Source organism: Centropristis striata, chromosome 8 (assembly GCF_030273125.1).
Source record: "Centropristis striata isolate RG_2023a ecotype Rhode Island chromosome 8, C.striata_1.0, whole genome shotgun sequence".
In the NCBI taxonomy this organism is placed as follows: Eukaryota; Metazoa; Chordata; class Actinopteri; order Perciformes; family Serranidae; genus Centropristis; species Centropristis striata.
Genome location: NC_081524.1, coordinates 40,014,943 through 40,042,816, shown reverse-complemented (window position 1 = coordinate 40,042,816; position 27,874 = coordinate 40,014,943). Strand labels below are relative to the sequence as shown.

The 27,874-nt window shown below is 37.0% G+C and overlaps 2 protein-coding genes across 2 annotated transcripts in view; both read left to right on the top strand.

The window, feature by feature from the left end:
* The first annotated feature begins 1,681 nt into the window (after positions 1–1,681).
* On the top strand, positions 1,682–6,890 carry LOC131976773 (macrophage mannose receptor 1-like). The gene is made up of 4 exons (XM_059339926.1): positions 1,682–1,745; positions 2,147–2,506; positions 3,121–3,343; positions 6,524–6,890. Exons 1-4 carry the CDS (start codon positions 1,682–1,684, stop codon positions 6,888–6,890), a joined length of 1,014 nt encoding a protein of 337 aa, XP_059195909.1.
* Positions 6,891–13,113: 6,223 nt separating this feature from the next.
* The window catches only part of LOC131976964 (complement C4-B-like), a 36,726-nt gene continuing 21,965 nt past the window's right edge, over positions 13,114–27,874 (top strand). Inside the window, exons 1-21 of the mRNA XM_059340197.1 lie at positions 13,114–13,253; positions 14,028–14,211; positions 14,302–14,479; positions 14,561–14,631; positions 14,719–14,807; positions 14,898–14,983; positions 15,078–15,165; positions 17,998–18,127; positions 18,267–18,396; positions 18,941–19,053; positions 19,144–19,302; positions 19,395–19,565; positions 19,661–19,852; positions 20,191–20,334; positions 20,425–20,551; positions 22,988–23,056; positions 23,154–23,363; positions 23,458–23,569; positions 23,825–23,895; positions 23,977–24,116; positions 24,224–24,439. Of these exons, the coding sequence (XP_059196180.1) occupies positions 13,129–13,253; positions 14,028–14,211; positions 14,302–14,479; positions 14,561–14,631; positions 14,719–14,807; positions 14,898–14,983; positions 15,078–15,165; positions 17,998–18,127; positions 18,267–18,396; positions 18,941–19,053; positions 19,144–19,302; positions 19,395–19,565; positions 19,661–19,852; positions 20,191–20,334; positions 20,425–20,551; positions 22,988–23,056; positions 23,154–23,363; positions 23,458–23,569; positions 23,825–23,895; positions 23,977–24,116; positions 24,224–24,439 (2,805 nt within the window). The 5' untranslated portion in view covers positions 13,114–13,128. The remainder of the gene's footprint in view (positions 13,254–14,027; positions 14,212–14,301; positions 14,480–14,560; positions 14,632–14,718; positions 14,808–14,897; positions 14,984–15,077; positions 15,166–17,997; positions 18,128–18,266; positions 18,397–18,940; positions 19,054–19,143; positions 19,303–19,394; positions 19,566–19,660; positions 19,853–20,190; positions 20,335–20,424; positions 20,552–22,987; positions 23,057–23,153; positions 23,364–23,457; positions 23,570–23,824; positions 23,896–23,976; positions 24,117–24,223; positions 24,440–27,874) is intronic.

Here is a 27,874-nt window from a genome sequence, read left to right as displayed (position 1 = left end):
TTAAATAATTAAATACATTTAATTTAATAATAATAAATTATTTATTAAATTATTATATTTATTTCATATATTCCTGCTAGAACCGGCCCTGCTACCCATACTGCCTCATCTGGGTTTTGTTCCTGTCCTCATTTAGATTTATGTGTCTCTTTAGTATGTGCACATTTATTTATTTTTATCTTTGCCAGGCTTTATTTAATGACCCTTTGTTCCCTTTAATTTTCTTTTTATGTTTTTTTGCTTATTGATTACACTGTTCTGTAAATGTACATGAATAGAATTATACAATTATTATTAATCATACAAATGGAAATAAGCATTGTCAAAACAATATTGTACGTATAATCTTTGGCTCAGTAAAAAAAAAAAAAAACACAGATCATTAAACACTGTGATAGTATGGCTTACCACTGATGCACTCAAGGGGAAGTAATGGAAAACGGCACACACAATAAGAGTATTATTGTTTGTATGGGATGATGAATTGTGTTTTTAGGGGTAGCCTAATTGTTGCACAACAGACCTTATCTCAGCAACTCATGGACAACCACACCTACAAGTGTTGGAATGCTTTTTGTCTTTGACGCGAGGGGAATTCACAGGATTGCACAACATTTTAATGCTCCAGTTAAGTTGTGCAGTATCATTTTTCACCATCTAAAATATTTATCAGTGTTCTATTTTTGTAATCTTTTGAGCTCTATTGTTGTTCTCCGAGGTGATGAATGAACTGTAGCCTTGTTGGTTATTAGACTCTTTAAAGCCATTTATATCAAGCACCATCACTTTTTCTTTCTCCTTCTTTTTTACAGGGTTAAATTGTTTCAATTATTCTTATTTTTTCATATTATTTTTTTCATCATACTTAAAACGAGTCCCTCAAAAAGAAATCTTGGTCTGTCCTGAGTTAGATGCAGGCCGCCCCAAGAAGGTAACATTTTCCAGTATTAAGGATATAACACTTAACATAAAACTTTTCAGATTTTTCCCCCAATACTTAACATTTAAATTATTATTTTTGGAATATAAATGTATTCTTCCTTTTTTTCCTAACACATAAATGGGTGGGTGAGGTTCTCAGTGTGTGATTATGGACCACATAAAGTGTAGTGAATTGTTAAAGCTCTCCACTAAGATATTTTGAATTATAAAATTTGTGTTAGGTTTACCCTTATTCCTTGTGAGCATTTGGGACGTGAGAAAGTTGTTTACAGTTTTCAGAGTTTGCAAAACAACATGCTCACCTTCTTTCTGGACCAACCATGTCACATTCAGATGGTATTTTATGTCTCTGGGGCAGGTGGCTGACTTTAATATAACCTGTTCATTGATTTCAATCCAATCTCGAGTCTTTTCTGAAAAATTATATGTAAAAAAAAAAGACAAAATAATAGACCATTCATATGTCAGTAGATTCACAAAGTTGTCTACTGCTTCATTGTATTTTATGTAATTGTTTCCATCTATGTATGCACCATAAAGTATGTGCAAGAGAGAAAGAAACCTGAAAAACAGCTTAGTCTGTAGCTGCTCGTTAAAGGTGGCCTTTTAACAAGCCAAGTGGCATTCTTACCAGATTCACTGTGCTGCTCACAGCTCCTCAGACAGACAGCAAGGCCATTCAATTATATTTACATGTTTAGTTTTTGGTTAAGCTTTTATTTTACTGTCTGCCATGATCATGACTGAAAGGAGACTCATCGTGATGAAAGGGACTCAAACTTTCTATCTGCTTTTTATCTCAGGTTTGAACCTTACATGCTTGTTTTTCTTATTTCATACTCATACTAAATGTAAGACTTGTATTCATAAATGTGCTCTTCATGAAAACAGGACTGTTTTTGTTTTTATTGTTGCTATTCAAACTGTATTTTTGTTTTTATTTGTTCTTTGTGGGTTTTTTTAAATTAAGATTAATTTTAAAATTGAGATTAATTTTAAAACCCACTTTTATTTACTGTTTTTTTTTTGTTTTGTTTTTGTTTTACCCAGCATGAGACTCGCTTTGTTTTAGTTGTTTTTGCTTGTTCTTTGTTTTTATTGTTTTTATTGGTGGTCTGTCCTGCCATGTACAGCACTTTGTATCAGCTAACGCTGTCTTAAAGGGCTCTATAAATAAAGTATAATGCTTCCTGTTATTTCACAGGACTTTGCTCCTATGCACTGGGATCGTCAGAATTTCACCTGAACACTGTTTCTAAGACCTACGCAGACGCAAAGACCTACTGCAGAGAGATGTACAGTGATTTAGCTACAGTTCACAACTCCACCGACATGGATAGTTTGATCGCTTTAGTTCCAAATAGCATTCTCAGAGCCTGGATAGGTCTGGAGATTGGAGATGTGAGGACATGGCACTGGTCCCAGTCTGGTCAACAACTGGGTTTCCTGAACTGGAGGGAAGGAGAACCGCAAGCAAAGGATGAAGACGCCTGTGGAGCAATGGATCAACATGGGAAATGGTTTGAAAGTGACTGTGGAGTTAAAAGACAGTTCGTTTGTCATGGTAAGTGAAATTTTATTTTTTATTGGGAGTCATGTTTAACCCTATAAAGCCTGAACCACTAAATAATTGCCAGAAAATTCTCCTTTTTTTTAAAACTGGAGTGTTTATTGAACCTGCTGACAGGTAATTAACCAAAAAATCTAAAAACAATAGGCATATATGATTTTAATTTGTATCATATTTGATACATCAGTTCTTTTTGTGCAATTTGTTGCTCACAGTTTGTTCTCGAACTAACAAAAACATATAAAACCCAACATTTTTAACCTTTTAAGACTTTACTTCCTTTTAACATTTTCCTCAAACATGCAAAATATTTTTTTCCATATAACACAACATCATACATCTGCTGATATGAAGTTTTCACGCAGCAATGACTGATCCACCAGTGGAACCTGCATATAAATTTTGCTATATCTTGTATTTTTGTGCAATTTGTTGCTCAGTTTTTTTTTCTTCAACACATGTATACATCAGGTTTTTCAGGGAAAAAATATCACACTGATGATGTATAGGTCTCAAAAACTTGTGTATCAAATATGATACAATTGGCTTTATAGGGTTAAATAAACTCTGCTCTTTGTGCTTAAAATATAAAACCTTTGTACTTGCAGGTAACAGTGATAACCGTGCTCTCACATTTGTTGCCGAGACCAAATCATGGAGGGACGCTCAGAAACACTGCAGGGACTTATCGTCTGATCTGATCAGCATACACTCAGCAGAAGAAAATGAGGCTGTACGTAATGTGTCCATGTCACAAAATATGTGGCTCGGCCTCTTCAGAGACCCCTGGAAGTGGTCTGATGGGAGCAACTCATCATTCCGCTACTGGAAACCCAACCAGCCAAACTATTTTAGAGATGAACAGGATTGCGTTGTTGCTGTATTCAAAGATGGAGGGGAGTGGAACGACCGGAAATGCAGTGACAAGCGCAAATTTATTTGTCAAGGGGGTAAGTTGCTATATTACACACTTCCTCTGTCAAATGACTGATCTTAATGTTGTATTATATTGTGCTAACACAATGCTAGGGATGCAGCGATAGCAATATTGGATATCAGGCTGATACAGACTCAGATAGCTGGATCAAGTATCAGATCTATTCAGTTCAATTCTATATACATTATATCTATACTGTCTACAATTATATACAGTACAGGCCAAAAGTTTGGACACACCTTCTCATTCAGTGCGTTTTCTTTATTTTCATGACTATTTACATTGTAGATTCTCACTGAAGGCATCAAAACTATGAATGAACACATATGGAATTATGTACTTAACAAAAAAGTGTGAAATAACTGAAAACATGTCTTGTATTTTAGATTCCTCAAAGTAACCACCCTTTGCTTACTAGAATATAAGACATGTTTTCAGTTATTTCACACTTTTTTTGTTAAGTACATAATTCCACATGTGTTCATTCATAGTTTTGATGAATTTACAATGTAAATAGTCATGAAAATAAAGGAAACGCATTGAATGAGAAGGTGTGTCCAAACTTTTGGCCTGTACTGTATATTCTGTACATTAGGTACTGGAATTTTAATTAAAAAAACAAAACCATCTAAATTTCTTCATCTATATTATATCTATTTATAAGTAAAATTGTTTAATTGTATTTTACAAAGTTAGGAAAGCAATGCTGAAGCCAACCTCTGGTTGCACAAAGCAACACAAACAACACACAACAGAGCTGCATCTATAATTCATGTTTATTCATTCATTACTTATTCTTACAGCGAGGAAACTGACACCAACAACGACCAGTGCAACCAGTACACAGGAGACCCCGACAACAAGTCAGTTGCCGGCAAATCTGACAACTGCTCCGCTCACTTCAAAGGTCATAATAACATTTCATTTTACTGTGGCCACTAATCAATCACACACTGCTGTTACCACAGAAGAACCAACAACTACCAGTGAAGCGACGACACTAAATGCCACCAGTCCTGTTGTGTCCACTACAACCAGCACTGAGCTCAGCAACGCAACTACACTAATGTCAACCGTGACATCAACTCAGCAGCAGGTTCCCACAACGACGACACCAGCAACTACAGACGGGGTCCCGACACTAACAACCCTTATGAGGACCACCACACACTCCTCAACCCCCAAGCCCACCAAAACTGAAAGTTTGCCTCCAGGTATGTTTCTAATTATTATGTGCTTTGTGTTCATTTAAGGCAGAGGTGTCAAACTCAAATACACAATGGGCCAAAATGTAAAACTTGAATAAAATCGCGGGCCAATATTGAACAAATAAACCTTTTAATATATACCAAACATGTTTTGCTTTAACATTAAATATGGAACCAGCAACGCTTATAAACATACAATATATAACTAAATAGTGCAGACATGCAAAATCAAATTTCAAATAAAAAACACATCAATGTCATTAATTTATTAAATAAAAATCGTATGCCTCTTTTCTATTTGCATCCTTCTGATTTAAATATCAAAATAAACTTTTTCAACAGGTTAATACATTTAAAAATAAAATAACAATAATAAATCTAGTATTAGTGGTAAATGCGCCGTATAATACCGGCGGGTCAGCTTTTATAGTACAATAATAATATAATAATTTGGAATTGCCTCGCGGGCCAAATAAAATTACACTGCGGGCCAAATTTGGCCCGCGGGCCAGAGTTTGACACCCCTGACTTAAGGGGTGTAAATAACAAGTTTCTCTGCATTATATTATATCGATGCTTTGTGAAATATTGTGATATTAGATGCTACAGTTGAACCTGCTTATAGTGATCACGTTTTTTTATTTGTCTTTATTTTTCATGCAGTTTACCATCTTTATTATGTTGATTTTTGTGCATCGCTCACAAAGGTGGAATGATTTTGTTTTCAGACACAATCCTCTGTTAATTATGGTTTAATTTTCATTGTGATATGTTTGGTTGATTGATTAATACAGTTTTAAGGAGGTATACATTTTATATGTCAAGAAATAAACTGTCACAATCATTTCATGGTAAGAGGTAAAAAAATATTTTATTCCAACTTTAAGGATGAATATAAAGTAATGAAACAGACAGTGTAGCCATTTACTGGCCTGCATGATTTAAACCTCATGTTGCCAGCTAGTTACCATAAGTATTTATAAATAAATGTATTAGGATTACTATACCTTTAAATTATTTTTTTCATGTTTTCATGTGTGAAAAGGCCCAAAATGAACACTGTAAGCATTCTACTTGATAACTGCAACATATAAGCTAACTATTAAGACAGCATTATGTTGGAATGATTCAATCTTGAGCTTTTTCATCAATACAAGTGGTTGATCAATGTAACGTCATCAGAATAAGCAGTTTCCACTGTATCACAAAGTCTTTATTATCATGATTCTATTTATATGAACTCACAAAAAGCAACTTTATAGATAGATAGATAGATAGATAGATAGATAGATAGATAGATAGATAGATGATAGATAGATAGATAGATAGATAGATAGATAGATAGATAGATGATAGATAGATAGATAGATGATAGATAGATAGATAGATAGATAGATAGATAGATAGATAGATGATAGATAGATAGATAGATAGATAGATAGATAGATAGATAGATAGATAGATGGATAGATGGATAGATGGGTAGATAGATAGATAGATAGATAGATAGATAGATAGATAGATAGATAACAATAACAACACAGTTAAATAAAAAGAACAACCTAGGCATACTTCAAGCAATAAAATATAAAAATACAATAGAAATACAATAAAAAATAAAGTGTCTAAAGAAGGAGTATGTATTAAGGTGTAGAATAGAATTCCAGTGCAGAATAAATATGAATATGCAGTATAAAAATGTTGGTGCTATGAAACAAATAAGGTGCAATGAACAGTGTGCATAAAAAACAAAGTTGTTGAGCATTGAATCAATACATCAACATTGATCCAGACTGATGTATCATTAGTTCATTTTGCATACATTTCCATGATGAATGAAGTATAACTTCTCTTTGTTGTCTTCCCTAAAGGAAACCTGATACTGATCCAGGAGAATAAGACCTGGAGTGAAGCTCTGAGCTACTGCAGGCAGCACCATGTAGACCTGGTCCACATCACCACCGAACACATTCAGGGAACGGCGGCTGAAACGGCAAAGAACGCCACTTCAGCTCATGTTTGGCTCGGTCTACGCTACACATGTAAATTTAACTTCTGGTTCTGGACTAAGTTCTCTCCTGGCTGTTACCAGAACTGGGCCCCGGGACAAGGACCTGAAGGGAAATATGGCTGTGGTGTAACAGGTGCCATTGAATCCACTGGGAGGCAGCAGTGGGTCGGCCTGTCTGAGACAGAAACACTGAACTTCATCTGCTCCACATGCACTGGATGAGCCACTTCAGATGACTGATGTTGTATTTGTAGCTTTCACAACACTGTAATAACTCACTGTGGTTATGCAACCTTTGCTGTTTCAAAATGATTCTCTTGCAACACTGAATCCAATGTTATTGACAAGTGTAACATCAAGCTCCTTCAGCAGATATGGTTGTTTTATTTGGTTATTTAAGAGCTCACTTATGACGTCATACTCCTACCTTTGTTAAAATACAGCTGCCTTCTCTATTGTTGAGATTGAATTTCATTAAATATGAAAACCTCCTGTGGTGTGTAGGCGTGCACATTCACAGTCATGGGCAGCAAGAGTAATGTGAGAACATTGATCTGCTCTATGCCTTTCACTCAGGGGTTACTATTTGCATGTTGACCCCCTGGGTTGGGGCCCCAAGATTGTCTTTTTTAGACCACCAGAGTGTGGCCCCTGATCCAGACTGCCTGCTGCCCCCCCTGACCCGACCTTCACTAGGCCACATGGAAGACAGAGCTCACAGACGCTCACCTTCCTGTCTGCAGCCTTGAGGTGCAGGAGCATCTACAACCATGTGAACTGGAAATGATGCAAAAACATGTTCACTGATTCTCAAACTGCAGGACAAAGATGCAACTGTGAAATGTTTTCACTGTGATCAGGTAGCTTGTATCAGCCAATGTTAAGAGAAACATCATGTATTTATATTTTCATTACAGCACAAAGGTTCCTTGTTTAACTCCATGGCTCATGATACGTGTTTGAATCTGCTTTAATTTCCACTTGTTGCATGTTAAAGTCTGTTTCTCTTGACCTAGAAAACCAAACAACTGTGTCAGAGTGAAAGTAAAGAGTGAAAGAACACAGGAAACTCACTGTTTAGTGCACTTATACTGTCAGCTAATACAGCTGCTGCCAGTTTAAACTATTGGAAAAGGATTCAGTTTAAGCTATCATGTGTTTTGTAACAATGTGAATTATTCAGTTAATGTAATGCATATAATGTATACATGTAGATGGTACAGGAAAGGCAAAAATAAGCCTTTAGTGGGGCTTCAGCCTGTTCCTTTTTCGGTTGCTGTCTGATGGATTCTTTTGTAAAAAACATGATTTTATTTTGTCTTTGTTTTGTTTTTGTTTTTTGTAACCGAAATAAAGCATTCATTATTGAAAAAAAAATATATATATATATATACTGTCAGCTAAAACAGCTGCTGTCGGTTAAAACTATTGGAAAACAAAAAGTGATAAATGTTGCATACTGAATGTGTTTACACCCCAACCTGATAATAAAGTTGTACATATCCACATCCCAACATGACTACAGGCCTTTATTTTGGAAAGGAATCAAAACTTTCAATAATATCCAGTTAAAGGGATAGCGCTTGTAAAAATCTTATTAGTTTATGATCAAATTTTTTTATTCAAGACTCAGGGTCCATAGGAGACAGATATTAAAAACAGGAACAATACAAATAAATAAATAACACAGCAGACAAAAATATGACAGAAACCAAAAAATACAAAAAGATGATCATCAGACCGACCAAAATAAACTGTTAGCGTCTCCAATATAGTGAGGAGAGGCGATGGAGCTAACCTGAGGATTAGTTAGAGCAACCATCACACTATTTTCGGACTGTACAAGGCGACTCATAAATTTATACATCAGATTACGTAAAAGTGCTTCACAAATGGGCACACCCAGGCCAACAAATAGCTGCACTGTAAGACTTTGCTGTAAATTTACAGTCAAATTCTAACAGTAACTTGCTGTATTATGATTGTACAGTATATTGCTGTGAAAACAATGCATTGTGGGAGTTATCATGATTGCTCAGGCATTCCAACGGTCATTATATTTTTACAGGAATTTACGGTTTTCAGCTGAGCATGTCGGGAAAATAAAGCCGTTATTTTCTAAAAGAAGAAAAGTTTTATTTTATTTAATTTTTGTCTGGGCTGAAATAATCACAATGTGTTGTTTTTCCAGTAATACTAATATAGAGTTTTTGGATTAGTTGTAACATAATTTAGAGTTAAACATTTAAATGTCACGGTATTTTTTTTCTTCGAAACAAGACAGTTTATCAGTAAACAAACCTGTATTTCTATAAAGGTACTGTAAATTTTACAGTAACTTACTGGCGAAACTGCTGCCAGTAATTTACTGTAATTTTACAGTAAAAAGTTTTACAGTGTGGCTTGCACTGTGCCATCTTGGCTTATTTAACAGTAATCGCAAAGCATCATTATAAGCCTCCTTCAGTTTGTGCATGCTCTTCACCTTGTAATTGCACCACAAATGTGCAGTATACATGGGTGTGCAAAATGCTTTGAACAGTGTAACTTTGACTTTGTAAGAGCAGTGATGGAAGTATTAGCCTGTGCATATAACTTGCGTCGTTGTCTAAAAATATAGAGTATGTTTGCATCTTAAAATAACCCCATAAGAGCTGAATACCAGTACGTATGGCTTGTAATCCAGCGCTGCATATTGATAACTGCTTCTGCATCCACAATGAGGCCTTGTCACTTGTCAATTACCACGGACCATTACACATGAGTGTGTCATAGCTTAGTTTCTCAGTGAATAGGCCCTGGTCAGTGAGCCTCCCATCAGTTCAATGTTAATGTCCCATTGGGTCCAGTCAGCCAGTCTCTGGACTCCCCCCTCACCTCCTTTTCTCACCCTCATCTCCTCTTGTGTGCTGTCCAGCTGGCTCTGACCTTTGACCCCTTCACCCTCACTCCTGACCCCTGAGGACATTCCCACGCCACACCCTTTTGTGTACATCTCTCCATGGAAACCCAGTGGTCACTCCCTCTGCATTTTTAGAGATTATAGTGATACACATAATTCACTTTCACTGGGATCAGTGTAATGCAACCTCATTTAGCCTAATCCCAATTCAAGTATGAGGTGCTACAAAACTGAACGTATATATTTATTAAGAGTGTGTGTGAAAATCGTTCCAATATAGGATGTAAAATAAATACCAGTATTTCATATCAATAAATAAATAAATAAATCATAAGCCTCAGTTAATACAATATATATTATATCTACTTATAAAATGCTAAATGCAGAAACATGCTGCTTTCTAAGGGTCCAAACATGCAATGACATTTTTTTTTTGTTATAACTTTGGTCACTTTTCATTACAGGTCTTTATTCCAAAATTTCAGATGAAGTTGAAACTTTAAAAAAGTGCAAATATTCCTATTTAACTTTACGTCTTTCTACCTGTCATGCGCACTTGTGTCCTTCCCTCTCTCCTTTTCTTCTCTGAGCGCGCACCCCTCCGTAGATCCCTCCCTTCTTTTCCTTCTGTCACTTTCACAGTTAATTGTAGAAAAAGAGATTTTCTCCATTGAGGCCGGGTCTCTTAGGTAACCCCACTCCTGCATGAAATGAGATGGATAGAGGGGAAGAGATGCAGAGGGGTGCATGGACAGGCAGACTGACCCAGCAGCGGTGGAGGACGGACGCAGAGCAGAGGGAACTTTACAATGACTGAAAAACTTAGAAAGAACAGGTTTTATATTTCATATGTGTAGGGACGCATCGTTAATAGCTGCTTTATTGGGACTATCATCATCGTATTATTGATGGTGCATGATGTAAGTATCAAAATAGTTTACTTTTTTGTTTGGAAAAGTTAATTTACTAATATACGAGTTTATAGATAAGAAATTAAGGGAATTATTAGATTAACAATATGTACATATTATTGGTATAAGCCTTTGGAACATTAATTATATTATTTTTGGATTGCATTTTTTAGTGTTTGGCCTACTTTCTTTTGACAGTTCATTGATATTTCAGTCTGAACAAGAGGTTAAAAAAGGCCGGCACAATGAATGATCAATATTTATTCATGTGTTTTTATTAATCTCCTATGATATTTTATTAATGATGATTCACCCCCTGCAGGATTTCCTCTCAGGACTAATAGATGCTTTGGCTGTTCATCAAGTTTGACAGAGAGTCTGGCGCTGATTGTCCAAACGCAATTCTTGTGTTTCTTCTCCACATCCAGGAGTTGTGGATGGACATCATGCATCAGACTCTTGCTTTATTCATCTTACATCTAACTGTAAAGATACAGAGATCAACATGGGAATTCATCAAATGTCGTGAAGGAGGGTGTTCATGTTTTTTAGTTGTTGCGACAAACGTTTCCCTCTGCAGGGCCCATACTGGATTTAAGACGATTTGCTTCCCAATGGCATCGATAGGGACAATCTAAACCTAATATATAATTGAAAATGTGTGATAATTAACACTTTTTTTCCTTTGGGATTTAAAATATAGGAGGAAGGTGCATCAGTGGACTGACAAAATTAATTAAAAATAAGTTCCTGAAATGATTCCACTTCTATCATATAATCTTAAGGAAGCCAGTAAACTAAATATGTGGATTAGTTTGTCTAATATGCTGGGTAAATTTATTTTAAAAGGTGCAATTTCTCTCAATATGTGGGGAGAATCAGATTATGAATGGATGAAGAGAGGATATGGCAGCGAGCCATATGGCTGATGAGATGTTTCTTCCATATGTTTTTGGATTAGACAGGGCCATCACATACCCATTTTATTATGTAAGTGTATATTTACAACTAACACGTATTTGTCAGCTTGATTGTAACTTCCCAAAAAACAAAATATATATATATATTTTATCTTAAATGTAATGTGAATCTTACCACTTTGAATTACTTAATTTGAAACTGCCAGAAGATCCAAAGATCAAAAAATGACTTTTTTAAAAAAAACTTTTTTTTTGGAATACTCTGAAATAAGTTGGTAAAATGTATGTGCAATTGATTGTGGATTAACAAAAATAGGATAGAACTGAATCAGTGTCTTAATCTGGAGCACTCGGCTGAGATAAACATTTTGGTGCTTAAATTCCTCCAAAGATCTTGACACGGTTTCTTACATTTACATAAGAGTTATTAGTACAAAGTAAAATATCAATAAATATATAAAAAATGCAATGCATGCAATTGCAGTTGTGGTTCATTTTAAATTTAAACATTTAAACTTAAAAAAAAATGTGTATTCTCTGTCCAATCAGTGTGTTTAATGCTGTGTTGCATATTGTATCCTGCTAAAACTGAAAGTTGTTTGCATTGCATCTAACATCAAGCTGTTCATGTGGAGGAAAATAAAGTTTATGACCTTGTCTCTGTATATCTTTGTTACTTACTAGAATCACATCCTGATAAAACTGTGTCATAAATCTTACAACTGCTGCATCAGAACAGAAAATCCCATTCAGCATGCATTAGTTTGCATGAAAAGGAAAGTATGTAAACTGAAAAGTGTATTTAAGTGTGAGATTAGAGGCTTTGGTAAATATTTTATTTTTTTAATGATTTAAAAACTGATTTGAAACTGGAGAAAATGTTATAGTCTACAATTAATCATTCCTGAAACAGTAAACAGTGCTCACTGTTGACTTTATTTTCTTGTAAATCACATGATTTGGGAGAAATCTGGCTGACTTGTATTGACCAATGAGGGAATGGTTACACATTGTGAAACAGAAACACTTTCCATGCTGCAAGCCAAGCAATGATATAAAACTGACTTTAATAAAATAAAACATGCCGCAGTCTGAAAAGCTTTTCTCAGTTCAATATCATCTCAACTGTATTTTTTAACCTAAAAATATAGATAAATCTGCTCAGATGGCAAACTTTCATCAATGTAGATTTATATTGTTGCACCAAAGGTATGTCACACATCTGTACATATCAGTTTACATTTATATCTGACAATATGGTTTCCCCTGATAGATAGATAGATAGATAGATAGATAGATAGATAGATAGATGGATGGATTACTTTATTCATCCCCGAAGGGAAATTCGGTTGTCACAGCAGTCCAGTATTTAAGTACAATAAAATACAATAAAATACAAAAGAATAAGATACTGAGGTAGCATAAATAAAAACAATTGAAAAAAACACAAAATACAATGCTATGGTGACTAGACGGTATATAATTGTAATAATAAATAAATAGTAACAATATAAAATAAAATAAAATAATTATCAATAATTAAAATAATTATCAATAATTAAAATAATTATACATAATTATAAATAAAATAATATGATATATACTATATAAAAATAATAATAGTAATAGTAGATATTACTCCGAGTAATGATACTTATGTTTCTTAAAAAAAAAAAAAATAGAGGGAGGGCACTGAGAGATCCAACGATTGAGAAATACAGGCGTAGATGAATAACAAAGCTCAGTTAATCAGCGGCTGGAGCCAGAACAGCAGCTGCACGATGGAGCGCCGCATCTTTTCCATTCTGTTCCTCCTCATAGCTGTGGAATCAGCTTCTTCAGTGGACAATGGGTAATAGTCGAGAAATCTGCTTAAAATAAGCTTTCTGTCTTTTAAGATTTGATATTATACATAATGATTAACTTGGTTTTTTTCCAGTATAATATATGTCAAATGATTTTTGTAATAGACAGTGGTGGAATGTAACAAAGTACATTTACTCAATTACTGTTCTTAAGTACAATTTTGAGGTACTTTACTTTATTATTTCCATTTTATGTAGCTTTATACTTCCACTCCACTACATTTTGGGGCAAATATTGTACTTTTTTTCAGATTTAACATAAAAAAGTTGTTACATTTAAAGTGATTAGACATATTTTTAAATTAAACCTCATAATTGTTTTAATTGTCTTATGTTCCCCTATCTTATTTTTTTCTGTAAAGCACTTTGTGATTTTATCTGTGAAAGGTGCTCTATAAATAAACTTTACTTACTTACTTATAACAGTATATTAAGTAGTTAAATTAGCCCTGCCTTGAGGAAATTAAAATACTGCTTATATATATGCATCAATACAAATAATCGAATAATATATTTAGAATATATAAAATAATGGAGAAAAAAATAAAGGACATTTTGATGCTGATATGTAAGTTTTGAGTGCAGGACTTTTACTTGTAGTGGAGTAATTTTACAGTATTAGTACTTTTACTTAAGTAAGGGATCAAAATACCCTTTCCACCACTGGGAAAATATGCAAAATATGCAGCACTGCAGGTGAAAATGTACAATCTAGCAATGAAGGATGCATTATAAGTGTTATTTTTCTTCTTCGTGTGCAGATTCTTCATCTCAGCCCCCACTGTGTTTCATGTGGGTGTTAAAGAGAAAGTGCTTGTCCAGATGTCTAATCTAAATAGTCCTGTTACTCTCTACCTGGTGCATGAGAGTACCAACACTCGTATGTCTGCAGAGGAAACTGTTCAGTGTAGTGAGCAAGAGAGGATCAAAACAGTTGAGCTCATGGTATGACAAACTTCTCTACTCATACAAACAGCAACCAGCTAGACAGGACTGAGAGGTCATAAACTTAACATCTTATTTACATCCTTACAGTTGGATAGGGAAAAGGTGTCAAGAGTGCCTAAAGAATATCTTCCCTTACGCTACCTTACGCTGAAGGCAGAGAATCCCTCGTTCAGTATTGCGAAGTCAATAACGGTCTGGGTATCAAAACGCAGAGGCAATATCTTCATTCAGACCGACCAGCCAATCTACAACCCAACACAAAGAGGTAAAAGGAAAGCCAGCAAATGTAAAGAAATGTAAAACATTGTGGATAAATTGCCATTTATGTTCATTATCTCTCTTCTAGTGCAATACAGGATATTCACTCTTGACCACAAATTCAGGCCTCATATGGATGTGGTCCGGATATCAGTAATTGTGAGTAAATACATTTTCCCAAGGAATGCAAAGAACTTTAAAAAGGTTTGTTTAAAATTATTCATGTTTTTGTTTTGTTTATGATAGAATGCTGCTGGAAACAAAGTGATGAAGTCCCTCAAGACTGCAAAGGGAGGAGTTATTAGAGACTCATTTTCCATACCTGATGTGGCCAAGTATGTAAAAACAGATTTATAATAAACTGTGCCATAACAGCACTAGAGACTTTGACTTATCATGATGGTTTGTTTATTTTCTTTACAAAGGATGGGCACATGGAAGATCAAAGCACACTATGATGAAGATGATGAAGCAAATGCTGCTTCCCTGGAGTTCAAAGTCAAACAATTTGGTAAGCTAATTGGATTTAAGTATTTCAATTTGCTTTAAATTGACAGATCATCTCCTATCCCTCTCAATAACATTTTCATTGTCCCACTCCCTAGTTTTACCAAGTTTTGAGGTGAACCTTAAACCGGAGGAGAGCTATATTTTGTTGAATGCTGAACAATTTAACTTCACCATCTCAGCAAGGTAAGTGTTGAATAATACTCCATTTAACTTACTTTACTGAAGTTAAGGCGACATTAAATCAATATAGGCCATTATATATACTGCAAGAATTCATAAACAAGTTGAAAAATTAACAGCAGAAATATCAAAGTTACAAAATTGCTAACATTTGTTTGTAACAATGTTATGGCTAAGGTTAAAGGCACAATGAGTAGATTTTATAGATTCATACAAAATGAATCCCTCTCAATCATCACCTATGACCCACTAGACGTGTGTGGCAGGTTCCGATGGATAATTTGCTTATGTTTACATTGTGCCTTTAACTAGTTTTAGCTTACCTAAACATTAGCATACCTCACTGTTACTTAGCTACTTAACCATCCAGAGTTACAGTTTGCCACCTGAATGTGTTCGCATGAGTCTCTTTTCCCTGACGCAGGCTAACACCTAATGCTAGTCCACCAACTATGGATTTCCTCTTTAAATTTTAAATATAAAGTGTGGTGGACTCAGTGTGATTCAGCGGTGAAGTTGAAACATTGTTGCATTTTGTATTTGGTTTGTTTGCTTCCACATTTTGCTTTATCAAGCGCATCCAAGCTTTGTAAACAAATTTCAAGCTGCTGATGCTGTCCTTTAATTATTTGACAGAATATGTGAGGAAAAGAGCTACCCCCTTTTTTTAAGCAAGTCACAGACTTTAATGTATTTTTGGAGTTTTTTGTCTTTTATGCAGCATTGATCCGCTGTGTGATTGAAATCATTAGCCAACATTCTGTCGCTTTTGTTTGTAGCCACAAGCAACTGTGTTTTGTGATCGTCTTAACATATTTTGATAAGGACCTTTACTTCCTCATTTGACCCAACTGTCCACAAGACATTTTTCAAGCCTGCTACTCAGTGGCGGGCGGTGCATTTCACACTTAGGCCTTCAGTGATGTCCAACAAAACGTGACGTATCAGGACTTTCTGTGACCTGTTGCTTTGAGTACAACCACACAGCTGCGCCAATGCGCCAGATTATTTACATACCATTAACAGTCCCGGGTGTGACTCTGTTGATCTGCACTGCCGTGGCTCAAACTAGTAAGTATCCAATCACAGGACGCGTAAATGTCACGTTCAACGTGAGGCCAGCTAGAGGGCCTTACTGACACAACTCGTGATCTGATTGGCTATCGGAACTATCTATCAACTGTATTTGCCCGTTCACTTACAGTGCAAAGACGCCCGCATTGTTGATTCTGAAGGCCCGGGCAGATTTCATACAGCCCGGCAACATAAGATAGCTGAATTCTGATTGGATAAAAACTCTAACCTAAAAACAACAGCACTGGAAAGAGCATAATATGACATGAGGAGAATATGAATACTTTTAGATATTTAGGGAAAGTAAATGAAAAATTAAATTAACCTTTATCATAATCATGATCATGATTTCTGGTTATGTTAGGCCAGCAGAGAAGGCCTTGCTGGCCCTGACGGCCCACCACTGCTGCTACTACCTTGTCCAACCAAATTCAACCCATAAAGCACTGTGTTTTGGTTCATTTCCTTCCGTTGGTCTGGACTGCATTCCACCTGAGGCAAACGAACTCTGGTGCACTTGGATTAGAACCGAGACCTCCGTTTTTTAGCAGACCAGAGTTCAGTTCTTTGGTCTGCACCAGAGTTCGTTTGAGCATTCACACCAGCAAAAATCCAATGTACCATCCGACAAAACGCACCAGAGTTTGTTTCAAGCGACCAAACAGCTCAGGCTTAAAAGCCCCCTAACATTACTAACTAACGCTACTGTATGAAGTCCACTCACAACTACCTCATCATAAAACCCCCAAACAAGCTAAAAGTGGATACTGTATACACAGGTGATAATGTGTCATTAAAGCAACATTGCTTAACTATTTCGTTCTGTTTCTGCACCAAGTACACTGCAAAAAAAGAAAAGTTGGGTGAACTCAAAATTTCAAGGCAACAAACTTTGATAAAAGTTTAAGTTGGACAATTAAACTAAATATTTTTAGTTTTGTTTTTGAGTTTGCTCAACTCTGAATTCAGATTTTTGTCAACTCAACTGTAAGTTGTACTAACTTATAATTTTACATTGTAATAACTTTTAATCCTTACTTCTGCTAACTTCTGCAATGTGCTGAATTGGCACGATTGTAACGCTGCTATGAAATGTCAGCTAATGTTGCGACCACAATTTTGAGTTAGCATTGATACGCTAATGGCTACTCTTGTAGCTGTAACAAGCAGCGTTGCTAGCATCAGTTAGCCGCTAGCATCAGTTAGCCGCTAGCATATGCTAATGACCGAATTTCACCGCTTTCCTGCATTCATAACAAAGAAATAAGAGTTAGCAGAACTATTGTCCCTTGTTGTGAACCCCAACTTAAAGATATAAGTAACAACAACTCACAAACGTGTTTCCTTTGTTGTGCTAACTTACATAATTGCCCTAAATGTCAATAATTTATATTTCCAAGTTTTACCAACTTAAATCACTGTTTTAGGCCAAAAAATACAAGTTGGCTTTTTTGCAGTGTAACTTTGGTGGGTGGATATGATATCCTGGGAGAAGTGGCTTTTATGGCACTTACAATCAACCAGCTATGTCACTGATTTTGGTTAGACTGACAGATCATATTTTATGGTGAAAATGTTTATTAGCTTTCCCTATATGGCTGCTCTGCCTCTTCCCTCAGGGAGTTTACTGTTGGACAAAAAGCTTAACTTGTTGTTTAAGTTAAGATTAGTTATGGAGTCATCAGACTCCTTTTTTTGTCTTAACATAAGTAGTCACACTATGATTGAATTATTATGATGACAACATGTTTTGTTTTCTAGCTATTCACATGGTGAGAAAGTCAAAGGGGCTTACCACTGCACGTTTGGATTGGTACAAAAAAGCAACGTTACAAGGTCTGGTCTAAATATGAAGCCTGACGTTATCAGAGGACTAACCTTGACTGGTTCGGTGAGGAAACAGATATCTATTTAAACATTACAATGCAGCTCTTTTCAAGATCAGAGGTCAGATAATCTGGCAACACATTGCATCTCAAGTGTTGCAGAGGGCCTACTTGCACATTAACAATTTACACAATTTCTTGCAGGTCAAAGATGGAACTGCAACAGCTTCTTTCCAGATACAACACCTCCAAAATCAGCTGAAGCGAACCCTCTCTGAAATACAGCAAAGTGGAGCACAACTCTACTTGGGAGTATTTGTCACCAACATACAAAGTAAAGACACATTATACCAATCTTTATGTCAGCAACCAAGACGGTGTTAAGAGAGAATAATATTTCATAACATGTAAAGTATGTGTTGTTTTGCAGACAGTGAGGTGCTGTGCAAAGTACAGTATGATGTTTACTCCTGTTTGGTTTTAAATTACTTGACAGCTGGTTCTTGTTATGCAGTTCCAGGGCAATGCCATGACTCTTGATGTTGCAAAATGGAATTTAATGAGAGATGTGTTAAGATACAGCAGTTTGACTCATATTGCACACAACCTCTTCTAAACTTCAAGGGTCTTATTATCCTAATAATAATACTATAATAATAAAACAATACACAGTTTGGAAAAGTCATTAAGTGAAAATGAATTACCATAATCCTACAAACTACATAAAAAATCTCAGAATGTACTCTATTGTCATTGTAAGGTAAATACTGAATAATTCTGATAATCTGAAAAAAAAAATGACAACAATTTTATTAATGCTTCTGCTATAAAGGTGAAGATATTAGGAATATCATTGAATTATGAATTTTATGGCCCAGGTGGTGAAATACAAGAGGCAGAAGTCTACCTTCCTATCATCTCTCACAAATACACCATGGATTTCTCTCGAACTCGCTCATATTTCATTCCTGGATATCCGCTTGATGTGGTGGTATGCATGAAACTTAGAAATGGGAACACACTTATATACATGACTGTGATGACACTGGGATGCAAAATATTTTGTTTGTTGTCATCATAGGCGATCGTACGTCTGCCGGATGGCTCCCGAGCAGCTGGTGAGGCAGTAAAAATTGAAGTGCCGGAATCTACAGAGAAATCTTGGCAAGGCACCACTGACCAGGAGGGGACAGTGTTTACTACATTTAATATTCGAGATAAAGCTCAAATTACTGTTGAAGTTAGTTTCCCTTTCCAACTAATAAGATAACTGCATCATCAAATTGATAAACCTTTAGTTCAGTTTAACGGTTTGCTCCTTGATTTCATCAGGGGTCGGTGGGAGACCTTATGCAGAAGAAAGTGCTTCATCGTGCTTCATCTCCAAGTAACAGCTACCTGTACCTGAGTTTAACCAACAGGATATATTCTGTGGGCGAGTCACTAACTGTGAATTACCACAGCTCCACCAATGGCCCAGGACAGGGGTTTATATACTACATGGTGAGGCATATCTGAGTGGATGCAACTCTGTTTTGTTTTGACAAAGAAAAGCAGTTTATTTAAATCTTAACATTTTCAAATTGACTTCATTTCAGGTCTTAAGCCGTGGGATGGTAGTACAAAAGGGTTCACTCAAATTTGGTACTCATGTTAGAGGCAATCTGCAGATAACGTCTGATATGGTGCCATCCTTCCGTCTGATTGGCTACTACCACAACCAGGGTGGTGACATCATTGCTGACTCTGTGTGGTTAGATGTCAGGGATGAATGTGAGATAAAGGTCAAGGTGAGTAAACAGAACAGATCTGAGCAGAGTGACAGTAGACAAACAGAACTTTGCCTCCGTTGACTTTGTGTATTTAAATGGGTTGCATTTGTTATAAATAGGGCAGAGAAGTGATTGGCAGCTAGATTACATGCTTTTAAGACCAAACGAAATCAACTTCAGCCTGTAGTAACAAACAGCACTGTAGTGGGTGTTATTATGTTGCATGCCATCACAAAGTATATATTATTCTGTTTAGGTAAACTGCAACACCCTATGCATGTATATACATATATTTAGATGTTTTGTTTTAATGTATTGAATGTACTTAACCTTTGTTTATCTGAACTTTACTGTAGGTAGAATATAAAGGACCATTTAGTCCTGGAAGCCCGGCCAGGCTAGACTTTGATTTACATGGTCAGAATGCCAAAGTTGCTTTGCTGGCTGTGGATAAAGCCATCTACGCTCTCAATGCTGATAATAAACTAAGGGCCAAACAGGTAACACTTTCACACATACTCACACTCCAATCATCTAATTCAACCGACATATTATAATGCTGTAAATAAGTTCTTGCTCCCACTTTTCAGGTGTTTTCCACTATGCAGTCACATGACCTTGGCTGCTCACCCACTGGAGGAGGAGCTGACCCTGCATCAGTACTCACAGATGCCGGCCTGTCTTTTATATCTCAGTCCAAGGCAGAATGGAAAAAGAGTATGGAAAAAACTCAAATTGTCTTCATTTAAATCCTTGTAGTTAAATGTTAAACGACAACGGTTTGAATTTCGATATACAGTGTGTCCTGTATACGTAGATAAAGACATTTTTAGGTGCAATACGCCAGTTTAAACAGATGGGTTTTGAGCTTGGTTGAACAGTGATAGAAAGTCAACGTTCTGGAGGTTAGTGGGTAGGGAGTCCAGAGTCGTGGAGCAGAACAGCTGAGAGCTCCGGACCCATGGTGGTCAGACGGGCTGCTGGGACAATGAGGTGGATGGATGAGGAGGACCTGAGGGAGCGAGTAGGAGTGTTGACTTGCAGGAGTTCAGTCAGGTACGGAGGTGCGAGGTGGTGGATGGCCTTGAAGGTGAGAAGCATGATTTTGTAATCTGCGGTATTTGACAGGAAGCCAGTGAAGTTGCTGTAGTACTGTACTGTAGTACTAAAATTGTTTTATTGTTGTTTATTAGGGCCTCGGGGCAATCGCACCGAGCACTGGTCCCATACAGCAATATCTGTAGGGACCAGTGCTGCACTACTGTTATACTGTGGATTTCTTCTTATTCCTCTTCCGGACGCAATTTCGTCCCGCTACAAATTATAAAAATTATACAAATTATATATCAAAACGTGTGGTTTGTTAGGGATCGGTGTGCTATTACTTTTCTCTACGGAATATGAATTTTTCGCGACATAAGTCGCGAAAAACTGCCCAAAATTTTGCATTGAAATGAATGGAACGGACGAAAGAAAATGAGCAAAAAAGAACATTAATTGAAGATTTTCAGACGTCTACTTCTCCGGCATAATTTCACCTAGAGACTCCATTTAAACTTTAAACAGTAGACACAAGTCTTGTGTATTGGTGTATTAATTTGCATTTCGATAGGTCATATAGTTTTTTATCAATCCCTGTTCAATGACCATGATCATTTTTGGAGAAATTCTGAGATTAAAATGGGTGTGTATTGCACGGAATGTTCGTGTCAGAGTGTGTGATGTCATCGCTCAGCGCTCTAACAAAGCTATTTTTTCATTTTTCTTAAAAAAAATCATATGTAGACGTTCAGGAAGAACTCAGGACGCTCAAAGTGAAGTCGGATCAATGATAGGTATTATGGTTTTGCCAAAAATGCTTTCTGTTCGAGGCCAGAAATTTCACTCTGCCAACCTCTGGCTGCTTTCACTCTGCCAGAAGATTCCACAGCTGTTAATTCCGTTGATTGCTCTGCTCTGATTGGTCGACCCCCACGCTTTGATGCTTTGATGTGATTACAGTTACAGATACACACGCACGCACACACACACACACACACACACACTGGTCATTTAATGTAATAACAGTAAAAGATACACGCACGCGCACACACACACACACACTGGTCATTTAATGTAATAACAGTTAAAGATACACGCACGCACACACACACACACACTGGTCATTTAATGTAATAACAGTTAAAGATGCACGCACGCACGCACACACACACACACGAACACACACACACACACACACACACACACACACAAACACACACACATATGCGCACACATTTTGAGGTTAAAGGGCATAGGTTGCTGTATAAATAAATATTTGAAGAGGAATGCTTGTTGTAGGTGTGCTCCTTGTATATTATATAGTATCATAACAATACTAGTATTAATTGTTTGAAATCTCTGAAGAATGTCATCATAGTGTACACACACCGGCAGTAGCCCCCGTGGCCCTTTCAAAATTTCCCCAGAGGAAATTTTCAAGTTATTATTATTACTGGAGTGATGTGACAGGTGAAGAGAGTTCTGGTGGTGGTCTGGGCTGCAGCTTTCTGAAACAGTTGGAGTTTGTGGATGGATATCTGAGGCAGACCAAAGAGCAGAGAGGTGCAGTAATGGAGGCGAGATGTGACCAGAGAATGAAACAATGAGGAGAACCTCTGTTTTGTCACTGTTGAGCTTGAGAAAATTGAAGGAAAATCAGGATTTGACTTGGTGAAGACAGTAACAGATGGAGGATGGTGGGAGGCTGGTGTGGGTTTGGTGCAGACATAGAGCTGGGTGTCATCTGCATAGCAATGAAAGTGGATGTTAAACTTTATGAAGATATGGCCAAGGGGGAAGCGGTAGATGATAAATAGTAGAGGCCCCAGTTTTGAGTTTAATGAACCGATTGCGAAGAGACTGAGCTGACAAGTTTCAGATAATGGGGTTGCTCAACATAATTACAAAAATGTATTTTCTCACTTTCATCTTTTGGTATCTAGCCAGTCAATAGTTCCAGTCAGACTACGTACTACCACTACCAGGCTGGAGAGGAAACATATTTTTTGTAATAGGTTGTTGACCCTTTGTGTGTGAGCAGAAGTGAACCTTTTAGCAAATGAAACTATAGAATTAATCAATTTATACCAACAACCACTATTACTTTTCTAGGTCTTCACTGTGAAGAATCTGTACGACAGAGACGCGCTGTGGACCTTCAACAGGAAATGATGACCTTAAGTAAGACAACATTCTGCTAAGACAACTGAGATAATGTAAGGTAGTTCTCGTTAGAATGTCATAAATGTGTGCCTTTTTCTTTTCATGTCATTTTCAGAATCAAACTTTTCAGAAAACTTGCAAGAGTGCTGTGTTAGGGGGTTTTCTCTCATCCCCATGACACGAACATGTCAGGAGAGAGCGAATAGAGTTTCTCTGGTAGAACCAAATCCTGACTGTGCAGACGTCTTTTTGCAATGCTGCCTTGAGGGAGAGCGTCTCAGACAGAAAAAAATACAAGAGGATGCCCAGAATGGACTTGGCAGGAGTGAGATTAAACTGTCATGTAGACATTATATACTTGGACGCCAATGAATCACTGTGGCATCATAATCACAAACCTTTCATTTTCTCATTTTTAGCCGAAATCTCAGAAGAGTTTGAAGATTTCCTCTTGGATAGAAGTCAGCACATTCGACGAATTTTCACCCCAAGCATTGCATTCACAGAAATTGACATAAGAGGCAAAGGAAGGTTAGTTAATGAACTTTTTAGTTTTTGCATAGCATGTTTTTCAGCGGTTGATTACAGCTATTGAAACCTTAGTGACTCCATAGTTTTGTTCCTAGCCTTTGCATTTGTTACCGTTTATAGTTAGCTCTAATATTCAATCAATATGGTAATTTCTGCTTTTTGTATAATTCAGTGTTAAATGCATTGGGTTAATTAGACACAGGATTTGACTTATGCATTTTGCAACAGTTACTTAACATTTTCTTAATCTCTCAGTTATACTTTGAATCTACCTGAATCTATCACCACATGGGAGGTTCAAGTCATCACTCTATCTGAGGCCACTGGTAATAACAGCTTCCCATCTTATAAATACTTCTCAGATATTTGACTGGAGAGCTTCTTATTAATGCATTTTTTTCATTCAGGATTCTGTGTGGTTAAGCCATCTGAGGTCAGAGCATTTAAGAAAGTGTTTGTGTCTCTGAGGCTGCCTTACTCAGTGAGGAAATTTGAGCAACTATCTATTTCTCCTGTTATCTACAACTATGGCGATAATAGCCTCAAGGTAGATATAACCTAATACTGACATTATGTAGCGCTGTAAACAACAGCCACCTTCTGTATGCTTTTAAATTAAATTCTTGGTTTTCTTTTTTTGTGGATTTTTCAAAGGTTGCAGTTCATATGGAACAAACTGAAGGACTTTGCTCACCTGGTTCAGCCACCAGTATGGCCTTTGTTAACATTACTTTAGCGCCGCAGTCTTCCCAGTTTGTCTCCTTCTCTGCTGTCCCCATGGAATCTGGCTCCATACCCATCAAAATACGTCTTTATGACATGGAGGAAAAGTGGGGAATAGACGCAATTGAAAAGCCTTTGAATGTGATGGTGGGTGACAAAATAATTATTTTTTATCTGCCTTACACAATAAACATGAAAAAAATACCGTAGGAGCTATTTATTTATTTCTTGTTAGTATTTACTTGTGCAGTTATTTTATGAATAATAAGTATTGTTTGATTATTTTAGAGGTTTGTTCATTTTAATTTTTGATATTATTTTATTTTACTAGTTATTTGTTTAGTGTAATCATTATTATTGTTTAGTGTATCTAGTTGTACATAATTAGTATTTTATTTATTAGGGCCTCGGGGCAATCGCACCGAGCACTGGTCCCATACAGCAATAGCTGTAGGGACCAGTGCTGCACTACTGTTATACTGTGGATTTCTTCTTATTCCTCTTCCGGACGCAATTTCGTCCCGCTACTAGTCCTACAACTTGAAGAGTTGCAGGACAAATTATATATCAAAACGTGCGGTTTGATCGGGATCGGTGTGCTATTACTTTTCTCTACAGAATACGAATTTTGCGAACTGCCCAAAATTTTGCATTGAAATGAATGGGACGGCGGAAAAAAAATGAGCGAAAAAGAACAATAATTGGAGATTTTTAAACGTCTACTTCTCCGGCATAATTTCACCTAGAGACTCCATTTAAACTTTAAACAGTAGACACAAGTCTTGTGTATCGGTGTATTAATCCACGTTTCGATAGGTCATATAGTTTTTTTTATCAATCCCTGTTCAATGACCATGATCATTTTTGGAGAAATTCATCATTCTCCAAAAACATTCAACATCATCGCTCAGAGTGTAGAGGGAGAGAAAAAATTGTCAAAAAATAAATTTGAAAACTGCGCTCCTGGCCGCAAATTCCGCTCTACAGAAATAATTTATACATAGAAATGTAGGAAAATTTGTCTTCTCACTCACAATCCTCTGGTCAAGCTGTCAGAGTTATAGTTTTGGCGTACGACACATAGATGCGCCACCAACACCACCAACAGCCTCATTGGGTCCCATATTAAAAACGCAGGAAGATTTCGGAAAAGGGGAGATGGAACAGTTTTTTTAGATCGCTCTAACAAAGCTATTTTTTCATTTTTCTTAAGAAAAAACATATGTACACTGTGTTCCAAATTATTATGCAACTGAGTTTTTTCTCAGATTTTCCTAAATAGTCGATGCAAATGACAGTCAGCATAATTTAAGTCATCAACTATTAGTTTAATGAATTGTAATGTGATTGGACAAACCTCTCAATGATAACAGTATTTTTTTTTAAATAAAAAACTTAAAATGCACTGTTCCACATTATTACGCACGACAGAGTTTTATAACATTTTATAGGTTTTTAAGAACTGAAACTGCTCATTTTTGGATTTTCCAACATTCAGAGGTCATATTTACTGAAATCAAAAGCTATTTCAATCAAAATCATCTTAACAGGTAAAGTTACATTTTAACATAGGAGCCCTTATTTGATAGCAGCTTCACAATTCTTGCATCCATTGACCTTGTGAGTGTTTGGAGAGTTTCTGCTTGAATTTCTTTGCAGGATGTCAGAATAGCCTCCCAGAGCTGCTGTTTGGATGTGAACTGCCTCCCACCCTCATAGATCTTTTGCTTGAGGATGCTCCAAAGGTTCTCAATAGGGTTGAGGTCAGGGGAGGATGGGGGTCACACCATGCGTTTCTCTCATTTTATGCCCATAGCAGCCAATGATGCAGAGGTATTCCTTGCAGCATGAGATGGTGCATTGTCATGCATGAAGATGATTTTGTTACTGAAAGCACGGTTCTTCTTTTTGTACCATGGGAGAAAGTGGTCAGTCAGAAACTCCACATACTTTACAGAGGTCATTTTCACACCTTCAGGGACCCTAAAGGGGCCGACCAGCTCTCTCCCCATGATTCCAAAACATGCCTCGCCACCTCCTTGCTGACGTCGCAGCCTTGTTGGGACATGGTGGCCGTCCACCAACCATCCACCACTCCATCCATCTGGACCATCCAGGGTTGCACGGCACTCATCAGTGAACAAGACTGTTTGACAATTAGTCTTCATGTATTTCTGGGCCCACTGCAGCCGTTTCTGCTTGTGAGCATTGGTTAGGGGTGGCCGAATAGAATAACTGATAGAATAACGCATAACTGCAAGCCTCTGGAGGATCCTACACCTTGATGTTCGTGGGACTCCAGAGGCACCAGCAGCTTCAAATATATTTTTGCTACTTTGTAATGGCATTTTAGCAGCTGTTCTCTTAATCCGATGTTTTTGTCTGGCAGAAACCTTCCTCATTGTGCCTTTATCTGCATGAACCCATGTCTGCTCTGAATCAGCCACAAATCTCTTAACAGTAGGATGATCACGATTAAGTTTTCGTGAAATATCTAAGGTTTTCATACCTTGTCCAAGGCATTGAACTATTTCACGCTTTTCGGCAGCAGAGAGATCCTTTTTCTTTCCCATATTGCTTGGAAATGGTCATCTGCTTAATAATGTGGAACGCCCTTCTTAAGTAGTTTTTCCTTAATTGGGCTTACCTGGCAAACTAATTATCACAGGTGTCTGAGATTGATTTCAGTGATCCAAAGAGCCCTGAGACACAATACCATCCATGAGTTTAATTGAAAAACAAAACATGTAATCTTTATGACACTTAAATACAATTTGCGTAATAATTTGGAACGCGGTGTAGACGTTCAGGAAGAAATCAGGACGCTCAAAGTGAAGTCGGATCAATGATAGGTATTATGGTTTTGCCAAAAATGCTTTCTGTTCGAGGCCAGAAATTTCACTCTGCCCACCTCTGGCTGCTTTCACTCTGCCAGAAGATTCCACAGCTGTTAATTCCGTTGATTGCTCTGCTCTGACTGGTCGACCCCAACGCTTTGATGCTTTGATGTGATTACAGTTAAAGATACAGGCACACACACACACACACACACACACACACACACACACTGGTCATTTAATGTAATAACAGTTAAAGATACACGCACGCACACACACACTGGTCATTTAATGTAATAACAGTTAAAGATACACGCACGCACACACACACACTGGTCATTTAATGTAATAACAGTTAAAGATACACGCACGCACACACACACTGGTCATTTAATGTAATAACAGTTAAAGATACACGCACGCACACACACACTGGTCATTTAATGTAATAACAGTTAAAGATACACGCACGCACACACACACTGGTCACTTGAGAACTTGAGTACTTACTTGAGTGCACGCTGGCGCGTCTTGCTGCCGCTACTCACCGGCTGTTTTTATTGTTTTATTGTGTTTAGTAAGCTCACCTGGCTTCTCGGTTATAATGTTGTCCGCCAAGTTTGTCCTTTGGTCGGCACTCGCCTGGATTACATTGTTGTTATTCCACCGACCCGTGGCTGGTATTCTCCAGTACTCGGCTGCCGAGCTCCTCCGGCTCCGTTCCCACCTGTTTGAGCCTCCACCT